The sequence below is a fragment of the Seriola dumerili genome, unplaced genomic scaffold, assembly GCF_002260705.1.
Source record: "Seriola dumerili isolate Sdu_G_001 unplaced genomic scaffold, Sdu_1.0 BDQW01000025.1, whole genome shotgun sequence".
NCBI classification, from domain to species: Eukaryota; Metazoa; Chordata; class Actinopteri; order Carangiformes; family Carangidae; genus Seriola; species Seriola dumerili.
In genome coordinates this window covers 13,820,214-13,842,666 of record NW_019174280.1, presented here as the reverse complement: position 1 = coordinate 13,842,666, position 22,453 = coordinate 13,820,214, and the positions used below count along the sequence as shown (strand labels likewise).

At 42.4% G+C, this 22,453-nt stretch overlaps 1 protein-coding gene across 2 annotated transcripts in view; it reads left to right on the top strand.

Moving 5' to 3' along the window:
- The window catches only part of LOC111216310 (syntaxin-binding protein 5-like), an 88,514-nt gene that overhangs the window by 12,843 nt on the left and 53,218 nt on the right, over positions 1-22,453 (top strand). For both annotated transcript variants that reach the window (XM_022737804.1, XM_022737803.1), the window contains exon 3: positions 21,979-22,060. In XM_022737804.1, the coding sequence (XP_022593525.1) occupies positions 21,979-22,060 (82 nt within the window). The remainder of the gene's footprint in view (positions 1-21,978; positions 22,061-22,453) is intronic.

Sequence of the window (22,453 nt, the reverse complement as noted above, 5' to 3'; positions counted from 1 at the left end):
CTTTAGAGTGACATCACCTGGCAGTGAAGGCAAGCCAGTAGTTTAAGTCCACCTCTGTGCCTGTGCTGGCCTCTGGTTGAATACCCAACTGTCTGGCTACGTAGCAAGACGAGAGGTGAGAGGCTCTACTTACTGTTTCAACCTTCAATCAACATCTCTGTTTGAATAAATAAAATGCCTTGGACTCAACATCATCAGAGAAGGTTACGCTGGAGATGTTATATGAAAATACATCACAATATGCAAGTCATAACCAGCATAATTAGGGGCTTCATATAATATTTATTTATTATCTTTATGTGTTAATCTTTTGATTTGTTGCTAATTCATTAAAATATTGAGAAATGAGCAACAATTTCTCAGAACCGGATATTCAGTTTACAGTAATGTAAATAAAAAAAAAACAGCAAATCCTCACATTTTAGATCCTGAAAACCAGCAAATATCTGGCCTATGTCCATGATAAATTGCTTGAAGGGATTAATCGATTATCAAAATTGTTATTGCTCCATTTTCAATGTATTCACTAATGGATTAATTGACTAATTGTTTCTGCACTTATTAGTGAAAGAGCTCCTTTGTCTGCCAGTTGGCACCATTGCTTTAGAGCTGCCCCCTCAGGCACTCCAGTTTATTCTGCTCCTCAGGATTTCCAGTGCTGTTTGATGTGATACTTGATGCTCCTTGATATCGTGTGTGTCAGGTATACACGTGCATACTTGGGAAGGATAGGATCGTGCCATTGCAACAAGCCCCTTTTTGTCTGAGCTGCTCTGTGTTTGTAATAGAAAAGATGTGTTAAGAGCCAGAAAATGTTCTGGTTTGAAAGGTGCGCAGGCGACAAACCGTGAGCACCTAATGGCCATGGGCTGTGTAAATGGTTGGTTATGACCTTACTAAAATCTAGACACTCGGTCTCTGTCTGACACGCACACACATACATAGACACTCACACACAGCTCAGAACGCACAGTCACACACACAGAGGAGGAAAGACAGAGAGGTTCCCAAGGTACCAGACCTTGAGGAATTGCCTGTCACTGCGTTTGTGTGTGTGCTGAGATGTGGGTGTGTGCGTGTGCCAAGGCTCTTGCAGACAGAGACAGAGCTGTATGTGACTTCAGCTGCATACATACAGTGGCTGTGTGCCCTTTCCTGTAGTTCTACATTTACGTGTAATAGTCTCAGAAAGGCCTTCACATCCCACAAAATGTGCATCCAGGTGAACCATCTGCTATAGCAGACACACACACGCACATTAGTCTATTGTTTCATTGCTTTAAAGCGTAAGTCCTAGACATAGTATTATACAATTTGAGTCCGACTGTTCTATTTCATGCTTTTTTACCTTCTTTGCTAAAGGCTAATTTCTACATACTCAACTAAACCAACTCCAGCTGGAGAATATTAGTGTCTGCTGTAGCTAACAAGCCTAAACTGCCAGTGAGGCCATGTGGGTAATGTTGCTCATAGGCATATTATGGAATACATACTATAACTAGATATTTCACTTGCTGCTGTTTTAACTGCACTATATCCCCTCAAGCAGAGAGAAAGTCCTGCCCTGCTTTCAGCACATACTCCTTGTTGCACACTTAACATTAGCTAGTGTTTGTATGGCAGCACAACAAAGTGCTTATGACATTTACCTGAAGATAATATTTGGCACAGTCATTTGTTCGACTCATGACTATGCACTCCCAACAAAAATATTTCTCACAAAGGTGGAAATACCTCTGAAACAGCAGTAGTCAAATGCTGCCCTTCAACCTATCCCTGCCCACTACATACATTTGAAAATGCACCAAAGCGAGGTTGGGGAGTGGGGCATGTTGGGAGTTGTGGTTCTGTGCTGGGTCACATCAGTTGGACTATGGGATGGCTCGCTAACGATATGGCGAGCCAAATCTTTCAAACATTTTTAACCCATTTAAGTCAAACAAGAAAACAAGCTAGAAACCTTTGGTATGATGTCATCGGACTGGGTGGAGTCAAACCAGGTGAGGGCAGTTAGAGTTAATCTCACATTTATACTTTTGGTAGAATTCTCAATGTCTTTTATGAATGTTTGCCATATTAACCTAAAGGAGATAATATGTTAGCGTTGTTTTTAAAATGTGTTTTCTCTGCCCTGTAACAGCCACAAAATCTATTACTGCAGGTTTAAGCAATGTAAATTTCACTTGCACTTGTGGAGGAAATGGTGATTCATCGCGTTCTTTTTGAGAAATCTCTTATGTGCCAGTAAACAAACTGGTACGTCATGATGGTTGGAGTAGGTCCAGCCACAGTGCTTGCTGAGGACGAAGTGTGTGTGTTTGTGTGTGTGCTGAGCTGAACCCACAAATGGTCATTTTCGGTATTAATACAGCTGAACTCAGTTTGATCACAGCCTCGCTCTGGGATCTGCCATTTATTTTGTCTCCGTTGACTGACGGTCTGTCATAGGCCCGCAGTGTTTCTGTTCCTCCTCCTCTTCCTGACAGTAGCATCACAAACAAATGTTGGAAATTTTCTTCAGCTCGAGAGAGAGGGCTCTGAGGACTCACTGCGTGACTTAAGCCTCACTGCTGCCAACCTAAATAGAAGGCATTTTTGTAATGGACTGTACTTGAGTAAAGCCATTTTCCTAGACCAACTTTAGCTGACTGAGGCTGTGATTCTGCCCAGGACTTGGCACAGCCTTCGCCTGTTAACAAGAGCTACGCAAATCTTGACGTCTTCCTCCGCCCTGCTGGTAGCTGCGATGATATTTACCCTGCTGTTGCTCCTCTGTAGGCTGCCCTTCAATATGCCGTCATGCTGAGTGCCTGTAGGGAAGACACACACATGTGTCGCATGACGTGATGACTCAGGCCTTAATGCCCTACCACATGGCTGTCATGCATGCAGCCCTTCCCCCCTCCTCAGCTCTCAGCCTGTTGGTGTGTACAATATACGGTAGGCTTATATTTAAGTGAGGTTGAGGCTGTTTATGTCCAGCATGTGTGTGTGTGTGTGTATGTGTGTGTGTGTGGTAGAGGGGCTGTTTGTGCTTTTCCGTCTGATTGAAGCTGAATATGGATTATGTTGTAATGTGAAATGTGGGGACGGTGGGGGAGGGGCAAAAGGGTTGAGACAGACATCTCGAGACTTGAGGGGACGTATGGAGAGGAGGGAGGTCGGGGGAGAAAAAGACGGGAGTTACACTTATGTTTGTCCAGAGACAAAGCACTACAGTACATTGTGTCTGTTTGCTTTAGCATCATCCAGAGTGGGAGTCTGCAGACTCGGCAGGAGGGATCTATGCTGTGATTTTTTTTTTTTTTTTTTTTTTTAACCACACCAGAGATTTCTAGAGGAGCATCAACATGGTGCAAAGCTGTAAAGATACAAATACCTAAAAGCGCTGCAGATGTGTCCTTGGTTTGTCATTCAGTGCAGCAAAACCAGGCCTGAATCCCTGCAGCTACAGGAGGCCGGAGGAAAAGCAACAGGAAGAGTGGAGGGATAAAATCACTGCAGACTGACGAACTTGCGTCTAAGTTTAGAAAAGTGAAGAGGAGGCAGAGAAATTAGAAGGAGATAAAATGTACCGTAGGAGTGTCTGCATATGGAGTTGAGCCAGAGTGGTCGCAGCCATTCAGCTCTGTGACTCAGAGCCCTGATGTTGTGTGGGTGGGGTTTGCAGAGATTTGAAGGGCAACAATTGGCTCCTGACCCAACTGTAATCAGACGGCTGTCCAAGCAGAAGCCACCTCATGTTGTGTTTTTTTGCCCCACTGTATGAGCACAAAGAAGTGTCAGACCCCTAGGAGGTGGGAGACGCCCACCATTTCTCACCCAGCGCACAGAGCACTGCAGAACCCTCCCTGTCTCCACCAAACCGTCTACAGAGCATCCTTTCTTTCTGCATTTTGCTTCTTTGATTCATAACAAGGGCAGCGTGTGAAGGAAAGGACAACCTTGCAGCTTGTGCATCGCTGCTTTCATTTCAGTGATGAAGCAGCTAATTTGTTTGATAAGCCAGAAGCCCTTGCCATCTCGCAGACTCCAGCGGGAGTGAATGATGAACAGGCAGTGCGAGAGGTCTCAGCTAGCCGCGCCACTAGGCCCCCATTAAGCCTCGATTGGGGTCTATTGGCCTGATTTCTCTTCCTGTCTGGTGCTTGGCAACGCTTTTGCTTTCACATTAGATGCGGGTGTCGATGATTGCTGATAACATGATGAAGGAGGACAACGGTGAGCACATTAACCCTGGCTGGCACTGCTGCAGACCTGACAATATTAGCAACCAGAGAGATAACACATGCTGTTAACCCTTTCTCTGACTCTGAAGTCACAGATGATGAAGCAAGGACTGTCTTTAATTGCAATTGGCTAGTGTATACTTAACCGTAATAGTGTTTTGATATCGTCTAATATCAAAATGACATTGTGGGAGCGATTTCACGATGCATCTTGCTCACTGTAGGCAGTTCTCAGCGCACCGATCAGCAGCTGGCCCTGGTGTTCAATTTTAGAAACTGTTGCTGCAGTGCCATGCATTTTTAATGGCTGAGGCCATTGTAGCAGGCTGTGTTCTGCGTGTGTGTGCATTAACTGTATGTGCGTTTGTGTGTGCACACACATGTCTGTCTGTTCTGGGAGTGTTCATGTGTGTTTGTATATATGAGGTAGCTTGAGTCCCACTTTGTAGAGAGGAGCCAGGTAAGAAGCACTTGTGCTCAGTTGTCCACGTATGTGTGTGTGTGTCTGCGTGTCTGTGAGCCTCTGTCAGCATATGTACGTGAGCGTCTGTTTCCATTTGTGTTCGTACATCGTCTTGTTTGCTATCAGTGATTCGGACACTAATGTGATGTGACAGTTTTGGGCCTCAAACACACACTGAATAATTTTGAATAAAACCTGTGGGGCTCAGATTCCCAGAGGTCTCTCTATTAATGCTTCCATGGCTCCTGTGCAACTCTGCAAAATTAATTAGATGATTTGCCAAAGCAAAAAAAAAAACTGGCAAAATAGTATGGAAAACAAAGCACATTTAACCAAACATTTTACAAGATGGTAGACCCGGTGTTCATATTTTGTGGGTTTTGTTGGGAGAAATATCTTCCACCTTGGTGCTTGTTGGACGTTTGTTGATTCTGCTGCTGAAATCCTTTTTTTCTACTAAATATATTATCATCACTGCATACCAATAGGCTGAGAGGACTCCAGAAACATGATACTAGATGCCCCATGATCTTTACAGTAAAGAACAGGCAGAAAAATATGTATTGCAGCTTTAATTAATCCAGGCTAATATACTGTTAGCCAGTACACAGTATGATCTTTTAATCCTTATCTAACTTTGTTCTTTGACTGCAGAGGGCAAATAGATTAGTTGAATTTGAAAGTAGTAATCTTGGATAACTGTGTGCTCCCATTTTGAAATACAGTATGGCTGGAGAGTTGAAGTCCTGATCAACTGTCATAAGATTGGCTTCTTTTCCCCCACATATGATTGGTTGTCACGGCTAAAAACCATTGCATGCTTGACTGCAGCGTGGTAAGAGGTAATAATATAAGACCAAGAGCCGAGAGAACCAAGAGTGTCTTATCTGGAGGCATATTAACTATATGATGCAACTGTGCAGAGAATGAGAGATGATGAAACGTAGCAGAAAACTGAACATAAATGACATGCATCCATAAGCTCTATAAACCTGCCTCAGTAACCAAGTTTGGGTCTCTACTCAATGTGGATTTCACTTGCCAACGAATTAATCTGAACTAAATAAATGTAACATAGAATTTATAAAATAGACTAATATCGACTAAACCTTTTGACAGTCGACCAAAAAATTCTTGAAATACATCGAAATATAGGCAGTTTGTGAATGATGCCAGGACATATTTCAGCAGCTCTGCAATAGATGCATCCTGATTTGAAATGTTCTTTTTTGTTGAGACTATTAGTTCAGTTGTTCATGTTTTGACACCTTACAAAAACATTTGACTTTACTCGTCCTTTCTGCTCTGTCTTAGAACGGAGATGGAGATATAAAACTTCTACCACGTAAATCTCTTCAGCCCTACTGGGGAGTTGTTGGATTGATAATGCTTGCAAAGAGAATACAAAACTGATAGATGCTGCAAATAAATCTGTATACACACAAACTCAGGTGCGCACACACACACACACACACACACACACACACTCACACTCACACTGTTTTCCTGTTTCAAAGAACAGTACCAGTGAGGTGCCAACACACAGGAATCACTTTATTGCAAGTCATGTATTTCCACAAACAGCTCCAACTGCAGTGTAGTTACAGCCCATGTTTGTGTGCACGCATGCATGTGTTTGCTGAATATCAGCCGTCATGGTCGGGTTACCTAGCAGACATCCTGGAAGAGCAATGGAATAAAAGGGAGGAGGAAGTAAGAAGAGAGAGATCAGACAGAGAGGCGATAGAGATAAAAATGACAGAGATGGTATGAGCGAGAGAGGCGGAGAGGCGACAGAGGGGATTAGCAGCAGAGCGAGGAAGACACTCTTTCTTCTTCGTGCTCTCACTCCTTTGCACTTTTTTCTTGTCCTCCACACACACTATAGGCACTTTGCCTGACACACAGTGATGAAACAAAATACATCCTGGCCTGTGTGCTTTCCACACTGCACGACACATGCCTATAAGCACACAAATACATACAGACACACAAACACACACACACACAAACACACACACACACACACACACACACACACACACACACACACACACACACACACACACACACACACACACACACACACACACACACTCACTCACAAACAGGGACAATCCTCTTGACTTATGTAATGCCTTTGTTGCACTATGCACTCACTCTATCCCCCTCCCCCTGAAGGCCTGTATATGGTGTGTGATGTGATTATGAGTGTGTCTGTCTCTTCTCCATCCTCTCTCTCTTCTTTCTTAACCTGCCTGTTATAATCCCTGGCACTACAGAAATAAGGTAATGCATGACAAACATGCACTCTGGTATTTTTGCGCTTTTATTTATTTATTTATTTTAGATATTGCACAGATGGATGTGTGAGTCATCAACAAGTGCTGTTGTTTAATCAAGTGCACAGTATGTATGTCTGTGTGAACATGTACTTCTTTTTATTAATCCTGTCATTCAGACAGAATATCTTCCAACCTTAAATTACTTAATCCAATCTACTGCATCACTCACATTAATCCACAGTCACTGTGTTTCTCTGCTATCCAGCCAGTCTGCTTCCCTGCCGCTCTGTTCTGTGTGTTCATGAGTTGGAATAATTTCCATTATTACAGCACAATAGTCTGATATTTATATTTTCAATATCTAAAGCAGATGTGCTATGATTAATACTAATTGAACTCATGACAGGATATGTTTTAGTCCCTGTGGAAGTCTGAAAAGGTCTTTAAAAGTGTTAAAATTTCTCTCATGCACTCTCATACTCATCTACTCACCCATCCTTTCCTGTCCTGGTAAGTGTCAGGATTTTAATACATTTACTACCAGGTGTTTTCATCAGCTAGTGTGGCTTAAAACTGGAAAAACATATTTTTGTTGGACAAGCTGAGCACAAATATTAGTTTTCCATTAAATCTGGTATAGATATTCATCCTCAGACAGTGATTTGTGATGATTTTAGTGAACCTTTGACCTTGCAGTCTAGCGTCAGTACATAATATGAAAATCTGAAGGCTAACATAGATTAGCATCAGCTTTCACTGAGCAGAATAAAAGCCTGGTGTACTCCAAAATGGGCCTGGACACAACAGAAGAGTGGACAACAGTCATCGCTCACGGTTCTGTTACTACACTGGGCAGCTGCGTAGGCTAACATGTTCACACGTGCACTTGGTGCCTTCAGTCTGCAATGTTGCACCGAATGCCAATGTTTTTTTGTTTTTTTTTATGTCACTTCTGTTTTTATGTGTGTGTATTTTTGCTTGCACTTGTCTGAAGTGTGTCTTTCTGGAAACCTGTAGATGCATAGTGCCAACCCAGGAAACCCTCAACCTTTGTCCTCAAGTTGAAGGACATCTTCCCTGCAGACTGTGCCACCCTGATGCCCTCAGTGTGCGTGCGTGTGTGTGTGCATCAGATCAGAATGGAGAAAAAAAAAAATTCAGATGCTTCACAAAGTGCAACAAAGCAGCTCTCCAATTTCTCTGTGTCTATGTGTGTGTGTGTGTGCGCGCGCATGCTAGTCAGATCGTAGCCTCCAGTTCAGTGCTGGAGATACTTGGCCTTCTGTCTCATATTAATCAAAGAGCAAAGGACAGCACTCCGATTAATATTTTATATGCTGCATGACACTTTTGGCACGATGCCATTCTCCAGTGTGCTACTGGCAAAGTGACAACCATACAATGTACCGACGGTGTGTATAATTAGTCGTAAAGCAGACACAACAGAACTCATGCCAGCAGGGAGTGCTGTATAGATAACTCAATCCATCAGTCCTAATCAATCTATAGATGCCAGCATTATAGGTCTTTAAAGTCACCGCAGTGGCAGTGTGGTGATGTGATTTCTTCCTTTATTTTTTATTAAGAACGTACATACAGAAATCAACACCTTAGTATGTTGCTTTTTTTTATGTGATTCTGTCTCAAGCTTATGTTTTATCTGACCTCTCTAACTGTACTATCATTTCATCTGACTTTGTGTGTGTTTGAGTTACAAATAAGGAACAAATTCTGCCCTGACAGTCTATGACCAATGATTTTTTTGTTCAAAAGTCAATTTCTTACATACACACACACACACACACACACACACACACACACACACACACACACACACACACATACACACCAGTTTCTGAGATGTGAGTATACAGTCAGTGAAGTGTTACTGGATGGCTGGCAATATACTGACTCTTGCTGTGCTGGCAGCGCACAGGTACCTGTCCTTGAAAGCAGGACCTGGCTCTGCACTGGTTGGCACAGTGAAATGTGTTAGAGGCCAGCAGTGGCTAATCTCCCGTGGTCCTACCTTTGAAAAGATTTGTTTGATATCAGTGCCAGAGCTTGTGTGTGTGTGCATTTGTGTCAGGAGGGAGGAGGGAACAAGTGAGCAGACCCACACACGCACACACATTGCTTAGGGATAGTGTTGGGAAAATGGTGAGGATAGCTTCAGGAAGAGGCTTAATGGCTGTTTTGGTTTGTTGTAGTGTTGTCAGTTTTGTAAATGGTGTACCGTTCATTTTAATTCTCCAGTTATCTAACCAGCTACACCTACTGATGTACAGTACAGTACAGTACAGTACAATACAGTACAGTACCTGGCGCTGTTCTAATTAGATTAATGGAAGTATTTGATAAGAAAGCTCCTCGGCTGGGATGCATTTCATTGCCTTTGGAGCTTGTATTAAAACAAAGACACATAATCTCACAGTGTGAATGTGTTAAAGGTTAATATGGCATTAAGTTACATTCTAATAAAACATTTTCCTCCCAACCACTTTGAGAGGGTAATGCATAAAGCCATCTAAATGCATATGCTGGCTCTCATTCGCCGCATCCATTATTCATAGACAGGAGGAAACCCAGTCACAGACTTTTAGTCCTGCAGTTGCTGGTGTCTTTCTCCTCATCTCGATTTCCTTCTTTTTCTCTCGCATTTCTCTCTGTATATATCCAAACCATGTTTCTCCTTAAATTATTCGCCCCCTTGTCATTTTAAATGTCCACTTTGGTGTTTGTCTTTGAAACTGTTGTACCCCCCCCCCAGCATGATGGTGTCGTTTCCGTCACTGCTTAATTTCTCAGTTGTGTAAAGCAGACATTGATCATAACTGGGTGTAGGATGAAAGCCTTGCCAGTCAGAGAAAATTATTATATTATTATTTTATATTATATAATAATATAATGCCTCCTCACTCACCCCATCCACTGTATCCAATAATGAGCATGTAACACTGTAAAACATTACATTTAAATGGTAAAATTGATCAGATGTTGAGGAGAGTTTGGTTCCTCCTCCTCTCTGTGGCCTTGCTGTCTTTAGATATCCTACTGTTTGGAATATCTTTATGGCTTAAACACTCTGTTTTCATCGGGAGAATGTTCAGTATGCGCAATCTGAAGACAGCGGTGTGCTTAATGTGCGAGGCGGGAAAGAGCAATGAGCTATGTGTGCGAAGGAAGTATCCCTTTGGAGAGCTGGCGGTGATGTGGTTCATATTTCATTTATATCGTAGATTTTGCTCGTTACATAAGAAATTCGAGGATTATACACAGATGGAAAACCATGCCAATCTACACTTACATTTGGAAGCTTTTTATTTTAATATAAATTAATGCCTTCTCTAGATACCAAGATTACTCGATTGCACGCAAATTTTAACCAAACGCACTAGAAAGACAACACCAAATGAATGCTGATGTTGCTCTGTATATACTGGTTGTGTAATAAGCCAATCTCTGTGAACGTAGTCGATTTAAAAAGGTGGTAATCTGTCAGTGTTTTGTTCACAGCTTGTTAAATTGCGAGACAATCAGTTAATGCAGGTTTATCATTAAACAGCTAAACGAAAGAGATGCCTGATTGCCAGTGCTACAGTAGTGACAGAGCCTCGTTTAGCATCCGACACCAGTGAGCCTCCACATTTTAACACATATAGTCTATATGTTTAGACCAATCATTTAAACTTAACTCACTTTTTTTTCCTAAGTTCTTTTTATGGCATATGATGGATGGTAAACATTCAAAAGCAAGAGAAGCAAGAGGAAGTAGCGCAGGTGGGATTAAATCTGAGGCCAGCAGGTGAACCTCTGGCTCCAGAGGCGACAGATTGAACCAACTGACTCTCCTTTGCTACGTGATAGATGATATCTTTTATGGTTTCCAGCGCAGTACCAATATGTCCTGTTTTACTGCCAACTCGTGAAGTTCTTTCCTCTGTGGTCTGAATGTTACTCACACACACATATATACACACACACACACACACACACACACCCCACGCTCACAGCTGTTAGAGTCACTGGACGTCGTAGATGAAGCTTGAAACTACAGCAGAGTTGGTTATTACTGAGGGCAAATATGTAGATGTAGAGGAGTTCCAACAAATCCTCAAACTCAAGCGATCATATAGGTTGTTGGTCCCTACCCTCGAATTGGACCCATTGGCACATTTTACTGAATAAACCCCCAACTGGTGGCAGGACATAAATTGATTCACCTGTTAAACTGTTAAAAAAATAGACATTTGGTTAGGTTTAGGCAGAAAAACGACATGGGAAAAGATCATGGGCTAAGATGATCTTTGTTGTCATAGTTACAATAATAACTGCATAAGGTTATGGTTTAGGTTAAGGTCATGCTTAAAAGGAATAAAATTGAAGATTGAACTGAACAGTGGTTTCCTGTGTTTAAGTCCATAGTTTTGTTGACCCAGCCTTCCACCTCGACCTCCTTCCCACCCGCATTGTGCTGCTCTGTAGCGTCACCTGACTTCCTCGTTTGCTCCCATCATAATTACCACAGCCACAAGAGGGCTTTGTCACATGAACGTTAACATGTAGTTTCGGGGCTTTTGCTGAAAAGACCGATGCTCTTTCATGGGACCGCTAGATGTTGCTTACCACTAAAATGTCACATTGAGTTGTAATAAAAAACGACCTATGTGGTAGTTTTTAAAAAAAAAAAAAAATAAAAAATCAGTCTCCAGAGTTCATGCTATAATTGGCCAAGTGGGGTCCAGAGTGCTGGTGTGTTAGAAGCAGACAGAGACGGTGTCCTTGTACTCGTCCACAGGGCCAGGACTCATGTTTAATACATTATCACCTTGTACCCAGCTGATTATGCGCGCCATGTGTGATACGCAGCAATTCACACAAAACCAGTGTGAACTCGACTCGCCCGAATCCAAAAAGATCATTTACTATAATTTGGCATTAAATTGTCCGCTAGGCTTGTTTCCTGTGAGAAACACTGCACATTGCTACTTCTAGATGGATAAAATCTTAATCCTTCTTTTCAGCATCAACTCAGGACAGGACACGATAACATTAAAGTCACTTTCTAAGCAGAAACTGCAGGGCCCACACCCCCACTCGCAGAGACATTCTTGTGCTTCACTGTTGTGTTCGGCAGCATCGCCTGTTGGAACATAATCCTTTAACTGGCTTTGCATCGCTATCACAACAAGAGAATTTATGATTTCTGTTAAGCCGCTGTCTGTCACACATTTTGACAGCTGCAGTAACGGACTGTAGGTAAAAAAAAGTCACGTCTTTCTTTCCTTTCCGAGATTTTCAGGGTATAGAAATGTCCAGGTTTGTCACACTAAGTGAATGTTCTTGTATTTCTCTTTTGCATTGACACACTATCTCTCCCTCTGTAGTGACTTCATTCACTTGTCTCTATTTCTTCTGTCGCACTCTTTCCTCATCCCGTCTCTTTCAATTTCACCTCTTCCCCCCATTTTTTTCCCCCGACATCTCATTTCATCTCATTTTCGCTGCTATGCTACGCATGCTTTTGCAGGAGGTTTTGGCCACAAGCTGTTCTGCTGACTCTACATTTGTTCCCTCATAGTTTACCCCTTTACTCTCCCCCGCTTCCCTCCTATCTCATCCTCGCTCCTTCTCTGCTCCCACCCCTCCCTCACCCTTTTCTTGCCTTCATTCCCTACAGCCAGTGAATTTCCAAACCCCTTTCCCCGCTTTTGTTCCGCTCCTTCTCCCTCCTCCCTCCCCTCCCCTCCCCTCTGTCTCATCTCTTTTCAGATATTTGCCTCGGAGTGGCCGTACAGTAGCTCAGTGCTGAGTTGTCCTGCTAAAATTAAATGATGTCCTGGGTTATTAACACCCTTCTACTGGGCAGAGCTGGCCATGCTCCAGGAACCAACAATCCACATTATCCCTACAGCATAGGGAGGTTACAGTTTTTACTGTGCATCACCACTGTGCCTACCTTGCCTGTGCTGGCTCCGACCCAGACTAATTCACAGACAATATTTCTTAATAGAGTTGTGACTGTAGTACAGTGCTTTACTATAATCTTCACATGTAAGTGAGGGGGACTTTAAGCTCTCAAGAGGATAGTGGCTAGTTTAGTTCTGTGTATGATTCTTACACTACAGTGTCTGATTCTAATATTTGTATTCCACATTACTCAGTGTCATTAAAATTAAAATCATGCATTTCACATTTTATAGAGACATAGAAACCAGGGAGGAGTCATCATTTGGCCCCTTATCAGCCCTCTACCTGCATCTCCAAGCGCGCCTCATTTGTTATTTTTTTTTACCTGAATGTGGATTACCACAACGTTGAACTGAACACCTCTGCAAATGGCCATTGTCAAGAATGTCATGTAGATGAATCTTTGGGAGAGCGAATGTATGTGTGTGTCTGTGTGTGTGTGTGTGTGTGTGTGTGTGGAAATGTTTTCCAAGGTGAGTGTGTGGAAGCTGAGGCAGCGACAAATACTCAGCGGCCCCATTGCAGTTTAATTGTTTGCCTGCATAATAAATCAAATGTGTCAAGGGAGATTATTTATACAAGGACTGTGTTAAACAAATGAATCACCAATTTGCTCAACTCTAGCTTTTTCTTGGTTGTGTGTACTATCGCTGTGTGTTGGTGCCTGTGGGTTGCTCTTGTGTGTTATTTGCTCGTGTTTCAGTATGATTGCATGACATTTTTTTTTTTTTTTTTCATGTGTGACTCCGGTGTGAGTCTCATACCGTCCTTGTGCTCTCTCTGTCATTGATGTATCTTGGTGCTACTTGAATGCTCCAGCAGAGGAAGAGGAAAGGAAAACAAATGTACAAGAACAAGTCGCAGGGCCCCTTTAGAGCTACAATGTGTACATTTCGAAAGCTCAGAGGGTGAAGACCTGTGTCCAGAGAGCTGCTTTTGCTTGCAGTGTGCAGCAGAACCTTGGTGGGATGCTAGTCACTGTTCCTGCTGTTGCTAAGCGACAGCTGAAAACCTGGTTTAAGGCACTTTTTTTTTTTTTTTGTTCAAGTTGAGTCGTTTTCAAATTTCACTGACCGGTGTGCTGCTCAGTGAAAAAAAAAAGTGCTCTGACTTCGTTGTCCAGCGTATGTTTTTTTTTTTCTTCCATAAACCAAGAAAACCATGTCAGCATTGTCAAGAGACGTCCCTGGTGGACACGCAGGATATGCTTTCAACCCCACACTGCTGTAATGACAGAAAAAGATGCAGTAATGCCTCTAGAGATATGTTCAAATGTAGGTTTTGTGGCAAACACTGTAAGGATGTATGGAGGCTGTAATGTCTGAGAAAATTAATTGATTAATTGATACATTAAAAAGCATTTAGAGCATAATTTTCACATTAAATGATGCACTTCAAAAAGCTATTATTGGGGAAGGGAAAAAAACAAAAAAAACATCAGCAGATGTGCCAAGTCAGGGTGGGTGACAAAATGCTGACTTAAGAAAGGTAAAGTGCCTGGTAATAGCTGAGTGCTGGCCACAGTGCAGGGCTGGATCGTGGCCTGGAGGAACGGAGACGCAGCTCCCTCAGCAGCCTTTAAATGTGATGCAAACAGCCGCAGGCAGCCAGAGGGAGGGCAGGTGATGGGTGACATGGGAGCGTTCAGGCAGGTTGAGGTCAATGGGAGCTGCAGCATTATGGATGATTTGCAGGATATCAACTCCAAATAGGAGCTGAGTAATGTGTGTTGTGATGGGGGGGGGGTGTCTTTGCAAGATTGCTGCTTCTCAAGGCTTATTGCTGTGTTTTTTCCTTGATTTATTGTTGTCAAGGCATTCTTATTTTTCCGCTACCCTCCTTATTTTTATCCTCCCTTCCTATCTTTCATTTCTTCTACTGCTATTTTTTGCTGTGCCTTTCTTCTGCTCCCTCTGTTCTTCCTCGCAAATTCCGTCGCCTCATTCCTGTCTCTGGGTCCGGTGCAGAACAGCCTGTGCCCCGTGGCCCCGCCCCACTCTCTGGCAGGGTGATGTATAAGTGGCTAGCTTTGACGTCACTTCAGGCCTAACGTCATAGCAACCCAGTGCTCCCAGGCTTGCTCTTTCTGGTGCTTTCTCTCAGTGCCTCTCCCTTATTCTGTCTCCTCTTTATCCTCCATTAATCACCTCTTCCTCTTTTACAATCTCTTTCTCTGTGATATCTCCTCTGTTTTACTGTTTCCCCTTCTCCACATCCATTTCTTTATCTTGTCCATCATTTTTCATTGCTCTGGCTCACATTAAGACACACTCTTTCCTCTCTTCGTTGTCCACCCTCTGTCTTGTTCTCAACCCTCTGGAGCTTTCTATTTTTGTCTAAAGCTGCATCCTCTCCTTCATTTTTCTATTTATTCAGCTCACAGACATACAAACATACAGAGACATGACATGTTTGAGCTAAGCTGACAGGCAGCAAAACCAACCCCTCTCTCATGTGAAATACAGACTCTTTCCTATTCAATTACCCTTATCAAGATCAACTCTATTCCTGGACAACACGGTTTCATAAAACCTGCAGTTTCCCACTGTATCCAGCCAATTCTCTCTATGACAACTTGCTGATGCTTTGTCAGATGCCCAGTGACTCACCTTTGTTTGTCAGGAAAGTTGCCTGTGGCTTTGACTGAAAGAAGCAGTGGAAAAGTGAATGATCAGTCAACTTTGACTTCCAGAATAGCTCGGGAAAATTTCATTGGACTTGACAAGATGTGAAGCTGACCCACTTTCTGCGTTCGCTCTCCGTCCTCCTCTCTCTTCCTGTCTTCCTGTCTCGCTCCTATCGCTGCCTGCAGTCAGTCTGTCCACTTATAGCGTCGGTGCGTTGTGGTGAGAGGGGGCGCGGGCCGAGATGCAGACCTCGCTCGGTTAAAATGGGATGAGGATCGCTCTTGTCAGCAACTGTGACACTTCTCCTACTGAGCCTGTCCCGTGTGGATGGAGCTGAGGCACTTTGGAGTAACTTTGGGTCGTGTTTGTTAAAATGCTGGAAAAAATGTGATGATGGCAACTGAGATGTCCAGGAACTTTTCTTGTAAAGTGATGAGTTAAGATTCAGGAAGGGCCATGTTTGCTGGCATTTGAAGTGCTAAGAAGATATTGATGGAGCCCTTTTGTTCATTACTTTGATATCACTTGTTAATCACAGTGTGAGCAGTAATGGGACATCTTTCTGTTGCCATCTACTTATCTTCTTTGTCAACAACTTCTTCTGCTCCAGGTGTACCAAAATGTTTTCTCCCAAGGAAATATCGTTCCATTCAGTTACATATAAGCTAATGCACCTTCACATTAAGAATATGATCCTGTTTATTATAGGCACTTTGCATCTTCCGCTGTCTTTCTTTATGTAATCCCGTGAAATATTTTGTTAATGTTTTTTCCCGTGTCAAAAGCCAATGATGTGAAAACAACCCACAGAAAAAGAAATTATGTTATTTCCCACTCTGGCGTGAAATCGAGGTGAAGACACACTGCCAGAGGAAACATGTATTTTACAGGGAACACATTTTGACACAGCAGTGGTAAACAGCTAACCAGTGCCGGAGGTTCACAAAAACAAATGTAAAAGCTTCCATGCACCGGGTTAAGATTGAATTACCATCAGATATTGAGAGCAACAGAAGGGGCATTTAAATAAATAACACAGTGTGTTACTTATAAGATGGAGTTGTCCTTTTTCTGATGACACTTCATAATAATGAACATTTTTAAACTCATTTACAAAACATTTATGTACATTTATAAGGTCCATATATAATTTGCTGACACACGTCAAACCGTAACAAGTATTAATTAATGACTCATTTGTGAACTCTTAAATAATTGGTTATGTAAATTAAATGTTTAACAATGACTTTTGCCATATTTTCTAATGATAACATTTTAAATTTCTCAACAAGGTAAACTTGAATATTCAGGCTGACTCAATCAGTGTGGACTGTTGAGATAAAACTTCCTGCTTGCTCCTACTAATTTGTGAGAAACTTTTTGGTAAAGGTTGTCCACAAATTAATTTAACTTTTAAGAGGCATTTGTACTCCTGAATAATTTACCTTACAGGCAGTAGACGAATTATCAATTGTCAAGTTTCCATTCAAATATAGTGCAAATTTTAACTAAATTTCCAGAAAAACTGCAAAAGAAATTTCAAATGTTTGTGCGCTTCTAGTAGGTGCCACTGAACTGTCGCCATTATCCATTAAAGCTGAAGAGGGTACAAAGAGATGACGCAAGTGATCTCAATTTTTTTGTGTTTTTATGACTCTGCACCTTCGACAGCTGTTGGCAGAGGCATTATCTTTTCAGGTTGTCCGTCCGTCCGTCCATCCCATTCTTGTGAACTTGATATCTCATGAAACACCTGGAGGGAATGTCTGTCAATTTTTTTTTAATGTTTAACTATGAAATCAAACCTCCTCCTTACGTGATGTGCGACCTCTGTCTATACTAATATCTTAATTCAAAGCATATAAATGTAAAGAGAGTTGTAGTAAACTCCTGCTCTGTATTCCTTAGTTCTTGTAGTGGAATTCAGTCTATGGCCAAATTCTTTGCACGCTACTTTATGCACTGAGGCTTAGTCTTCTCACACTGGATTCAATGTCTTCTTCCTGCATTTTTATGGTAATTATTATGGCAACATTCAGTTGAAACACATGACCAAATGCCAGTGTTTCCCTCTTTGATGGTGTGAATTTATTTTGCCGGGTTGTTTTTTATGATCACGTCCGTGTCGATGTGTATCTGCCCTTCATGATAATATGCTTTTGGCACGTCTTCAGAGAGAAGGCAGTATGACCAGTTTAAAAAAGCACAACCTTAAATCCTTTCCTCTTGCTTTCTGAGGCCCTGGAAGATTTGGTTGCCAGGCAACATTAGGAAAGAGTTTCAATTAAGTCACTTTGAGTTATATGGACTGCACTGTCGCCGGGCTCACACCATCCTGGCTAACACCGCACACCTGAAGGTTACATATTCAGAGGATGCTCCACAACTTTCTCTGCGCAAGGTGGGGACTCCTCTTAATGCTCTGCTATAGACTGAGGCAGATTTAGCTGCTGCTGACATAGTGTCCGTGAAAAAAATCAGGCATAAGATAAAATGTATACAAGCAAGTAGCCAGCTCCACTGATCATGTGCAATCAATGATTAAATTGGCACTCAAAAGTGGTAGACTATTTTTTTGTGTTTTGGCGAGCAGCAATGACATAAAATCACTTTCTCTCTCCTCAGTTTTATCCCCCTGAGCTTGGGAACATAAAAAAACCCCCCGTAAAGCTTTTAGTCGTACCATATAGTACAACATGATCCTCATTAAATGAGCTGATCTAAGCTTGCTCTTTCTTACTTGCACAATTTGACCTACATGGACATCAGTGTCCCTCCACAACTCGGTAACAGTTTAGCCAACAGCAGTATCCTGGAGGATGGCGGCCATACTAGGTCAAGTGGAGAGAGCATCGGGGTCCTCTGTCCTCATCCACTGGCCCTGACAGTGATTTGGTGCGCGCTGATGAGCTTTTTTGCCTCTCTCTTAAAGTCAGAATACTTTTTGTTTTTTTAAATTTCTGCCAGTGAATGAAGCTCTAAGCTTTGACCGTTCAGTGCAGCAGTGACTTCCTGTTACTCTACATGTTTCACGTTGTTTGAGACACAACTGCTGAGATCTCCAAAACAAAAAAAATCACTACTCTTCAGAACTTCCTCGGTATGGATCTATTTGGGTTTTTTCAACTTCATGCTGTGTTTTATTGTGAGTAACTGGTGTCTTGTGTGTGGTATTTGATAAGAAAAAAACAAAACAAATACGAGCCTTTAGCTGTTGCTTTCTCTTTCTACCCCTCTGTTCAGTTTATTTTAGCTTTCTTGGAATTTTCCAAGAAAGTTTCTTCATTTTTCCTCTCTCTTGTGTCTCAATGACTGTCTATTCACACTGTTATTTCCAAGTGGTCGGCTTGTTTGTATGTGTTCAGGCATCATTTACCCGCCTGCTTTAGTTACTGTGGTAACACTCCAGGCATACATATACTAACTGTTGGAGTGTATTTGCAGTGTGGAAGCAGAACTGCAAGCTGCAGGCTACATGAGGAGTGTGCATCCTTTCAACAAAGTCAGATATGGAGGATGGTGATATATGCACATTTGAGGAGAAGCTAAATGATCCTCTATTGGTGTCCAGGATAAAGCTGTATTTGGAACAAACTGTGGCTGTAAAATAAAAATATTAGCTTTGTTAAGTGAGAGGCAGACATAGGCCTTATTATGGTGCATAGTTGAACCTTTGGCACAGGGTTGCTTCCCCTTCCATATAGATTTTGAGACCAGTGAGGAAACTTTGTCCCAATAATGTAAAGGTGAAGACAAAGAGGACTGCAGATTTTCAAGCCTATGGATCCCATGCAGTGTTTGTTTAAGAGAAGGTTGCACCTCCATCGCTCGCAGGGGGTCTAAGTTGGAGGGAGATAGATCTTAAGCGCTTGAGGGTTTGCTGGTGAACATATGAAGTTTCAAGATTATCCACATAACCATGGCTACTGACTCAGATGTCATAAAGAGGAAGATACTGATCATCACTGACTGACTTGGTGGTGCCCTCCCGGTGTCATAGTTAAGGTCTTCTTAATCCCCCTGGCGGCTTACCGGCTGAAATCCAGTGGAGCTGGTGGATTCTCTGTGGTCAGAGGCATCATGGCTCAGAGCTGTAGTCCTTTAATTGCCTGTCCAGGAGGGGGAGGGCAAAGCTTAATCCACCTGAAGAGTTGAGGGGCAGCTTTGCAGGGAGCACAGAGACTACTGTACCATGCTGATATCTGACTGGAGGGGGAACCAGCATGTGCTCTGTGAAACGATAGCGGTTTCAGACTGAACCCCTTTCTGATAAAAGCTGCTTGGATTGAGGACCATGAGTTTCTCAGACTTTTACAAGTTCCAGGGCTTTAATTATCACCTCTAGAGTGATTTACAGCAAAGATTATCTATTTACTATTGTGAATTTGCAATTCAAGATTGCTGAACGTGTTGTGTTCTCGTTTGAATGAATGCGAGGCCAATATTCACTCTGTTTTTAGCTCTGTTTTAAACTCCACCAACTCCTTTGGGAAATATCTGGCTCTTTAGCTGCTAAATACTCCAATATGTTCCCAGCTAGTGTCTGTCCAATGTTTGGGACTAGACAGATTGTTTTTTTTATTCTTCATGAAAACAGCTGCAAATGATGCTGATGAGAAGAATGAACCAAAACCAGAAGTTGGAAGCTGGAAAACCAACACAGTGAGCTGAAATACGCCAAAATGCTGCAGAGTCACGCGATGAAATCCTCTTTGGGTTCGTCACTACAAGTGACCCCTGATATTTAAACATAGTCGTTTGATCCATTGTCTACATAACAATATTGATTATTATAGCAGCTGTCAGCACAGCCCTGACCGTGCTTTCACACAACACCTTGCTGTCAAATACACATGAAATACAAGCACTGAAATGATATCGTAGCAAATGAGTACATTGTGAAGAATAAGGAAATGCATTTATAGTGTGTGTTTACTTAGAAACATCATTGTGTATTCCATCCGAAAGGTAAAATGAACGTACAGAATGAGACACCCATTTGGCCACTAGGAAACAAGGTGCGTGATGCCGGCTCTGTCGATGTGGCGGCTTTATTTATCGGGATGGTCACAACACACCTCAGGAATGATTACATGCATTACAGCTTAATAAATTACACTGGTGCCTGTCTGGGGGCTGAAGGTGCAGTTTGCACCGTGGGAGAGGAGGACTTGATTGTTGGTGCTTGAATGAGATTCTTAGCTGAGCGCAGCTCGTTCCGTTGTCGCTGTTGCTCCCATTGTCGTTATCAACATTCGTCTGCTTAACGGTTCATTAATGAAACGTACGTCTCTCTCCCTCTGTCTCTCTCTGTCATGCGAGATTATATTTCTGTGGGTGTGTGTGTGTGTGTGTAAATGCATGAAATATCATCTTACATTGCCTGATCAATCTGTATTCATAAGAAGCTGTATGTCTCAAACTGTGTTTTAGTTGGATAGCTCTGCAGGCAATTTACAGTACCTGGTCTCTCTCTCTCACACACACACACACACACACACACACACACACACACACACACACACACACTAATGATGAGCAATAGTATCATCCCTAGGGTGTTATGCCTCTGTGTGCCCTCTGTATGAAACCCCCCCCACCACCTCCTTAATCCTGAGAGTCATGGGATAAGTGAATGGATATAATCAGTAAGCTCACCCATTCACTCTCCCCAGGAAGAGAAGCTCGTTATTCTCTGCCAGTCCTTTCTCCTTTCCCTCTTCCTTCTTTTTTTTCCAGCCTTCATCCTTCCACCCCTCTGTGCCTGTTCTCTCTCTCTTCTGCTTCTCCGTTTCACTGTATCCTCTCTCGCTCTCTCCCTCACAAGCACTCTCCACCGTCTAACATGCTACTATTTCTGTATAACAGCAGTCATCTACATGGTTCAGTATTTAGTAGTCATTATGAACACCTGGATTGCATGCAGTGTTTGGTAAGTGGCTCCTAAGTGCCTTTATTCTAAGAACATATTCTCAGAACGTTTCCTGGTAAAACCAAGCTCTATGGTGTAAAACTGGGGGGGGGGGCACGTAATGAGGTGTTGCATAATTATAATATTTTCAAGAAAGTAATGTGATTCACAGCAATGCGGAGACCTTTCCTTGTTGTAGGGGATGAATTCATTTAAGCTTTGTGAGCAGACCATAAAAATGTCACTGTGGATATTCCATTTTCCTTCACAGTAGGTAACTAAGTAACAGATGTCATGACCTTTGAATCAGGTGTAGCGAGGAACAAATGACCTTCAAATGCTTAGGCACTTATTCCCGGCGCCATATTTATAAAAAAAAAAAAAAAAAAAAAGTTGCAGTACATACTGGGCCATCTGCACAAACACAAACACACAGTACTGGTGATAAATTCCTTGGGTGGTGCTGCATGTTCCTTGACAGAGAACCTCTCAGGTTTGGACGTCCGGGTGTGGAGTGTTACTGTCAGCACGAGAGTGGAGCTGCCGTCATCCAGCTACAGTTTCTCATCAACGAGGTAAGTTATAAAATACTCACACTGCTCAATTACGCCACTGATGCGTCTGTACTCACCCGTAAGGCTAGTGCTGTCTTACAAAGACAAGTAACTCCGCGGGTAATAGTGTTACTGAAAAAAAATTATATTATTATCCTGCCCAAGTATTCTACTTTAGTCTCTTAAAAAAGACTTAGGGGCTGATTCATGAATGTTCATCCCTGGTAATCGCATTTCACCCCTAAAATGTGAAAAAAAAGGGTCCCTCTGTGTGCCATTGGGAGTAAGGGTTGATGAATGACTTTACTGGAAGTGTGAAACATCTAACCTGTCTTATCTGCTCATCTCCCTTTTCACATGGTGAACTGTCCTCTTCCTTGTAAACTGTCTAGAGTAGAATCAGTCATCATTACT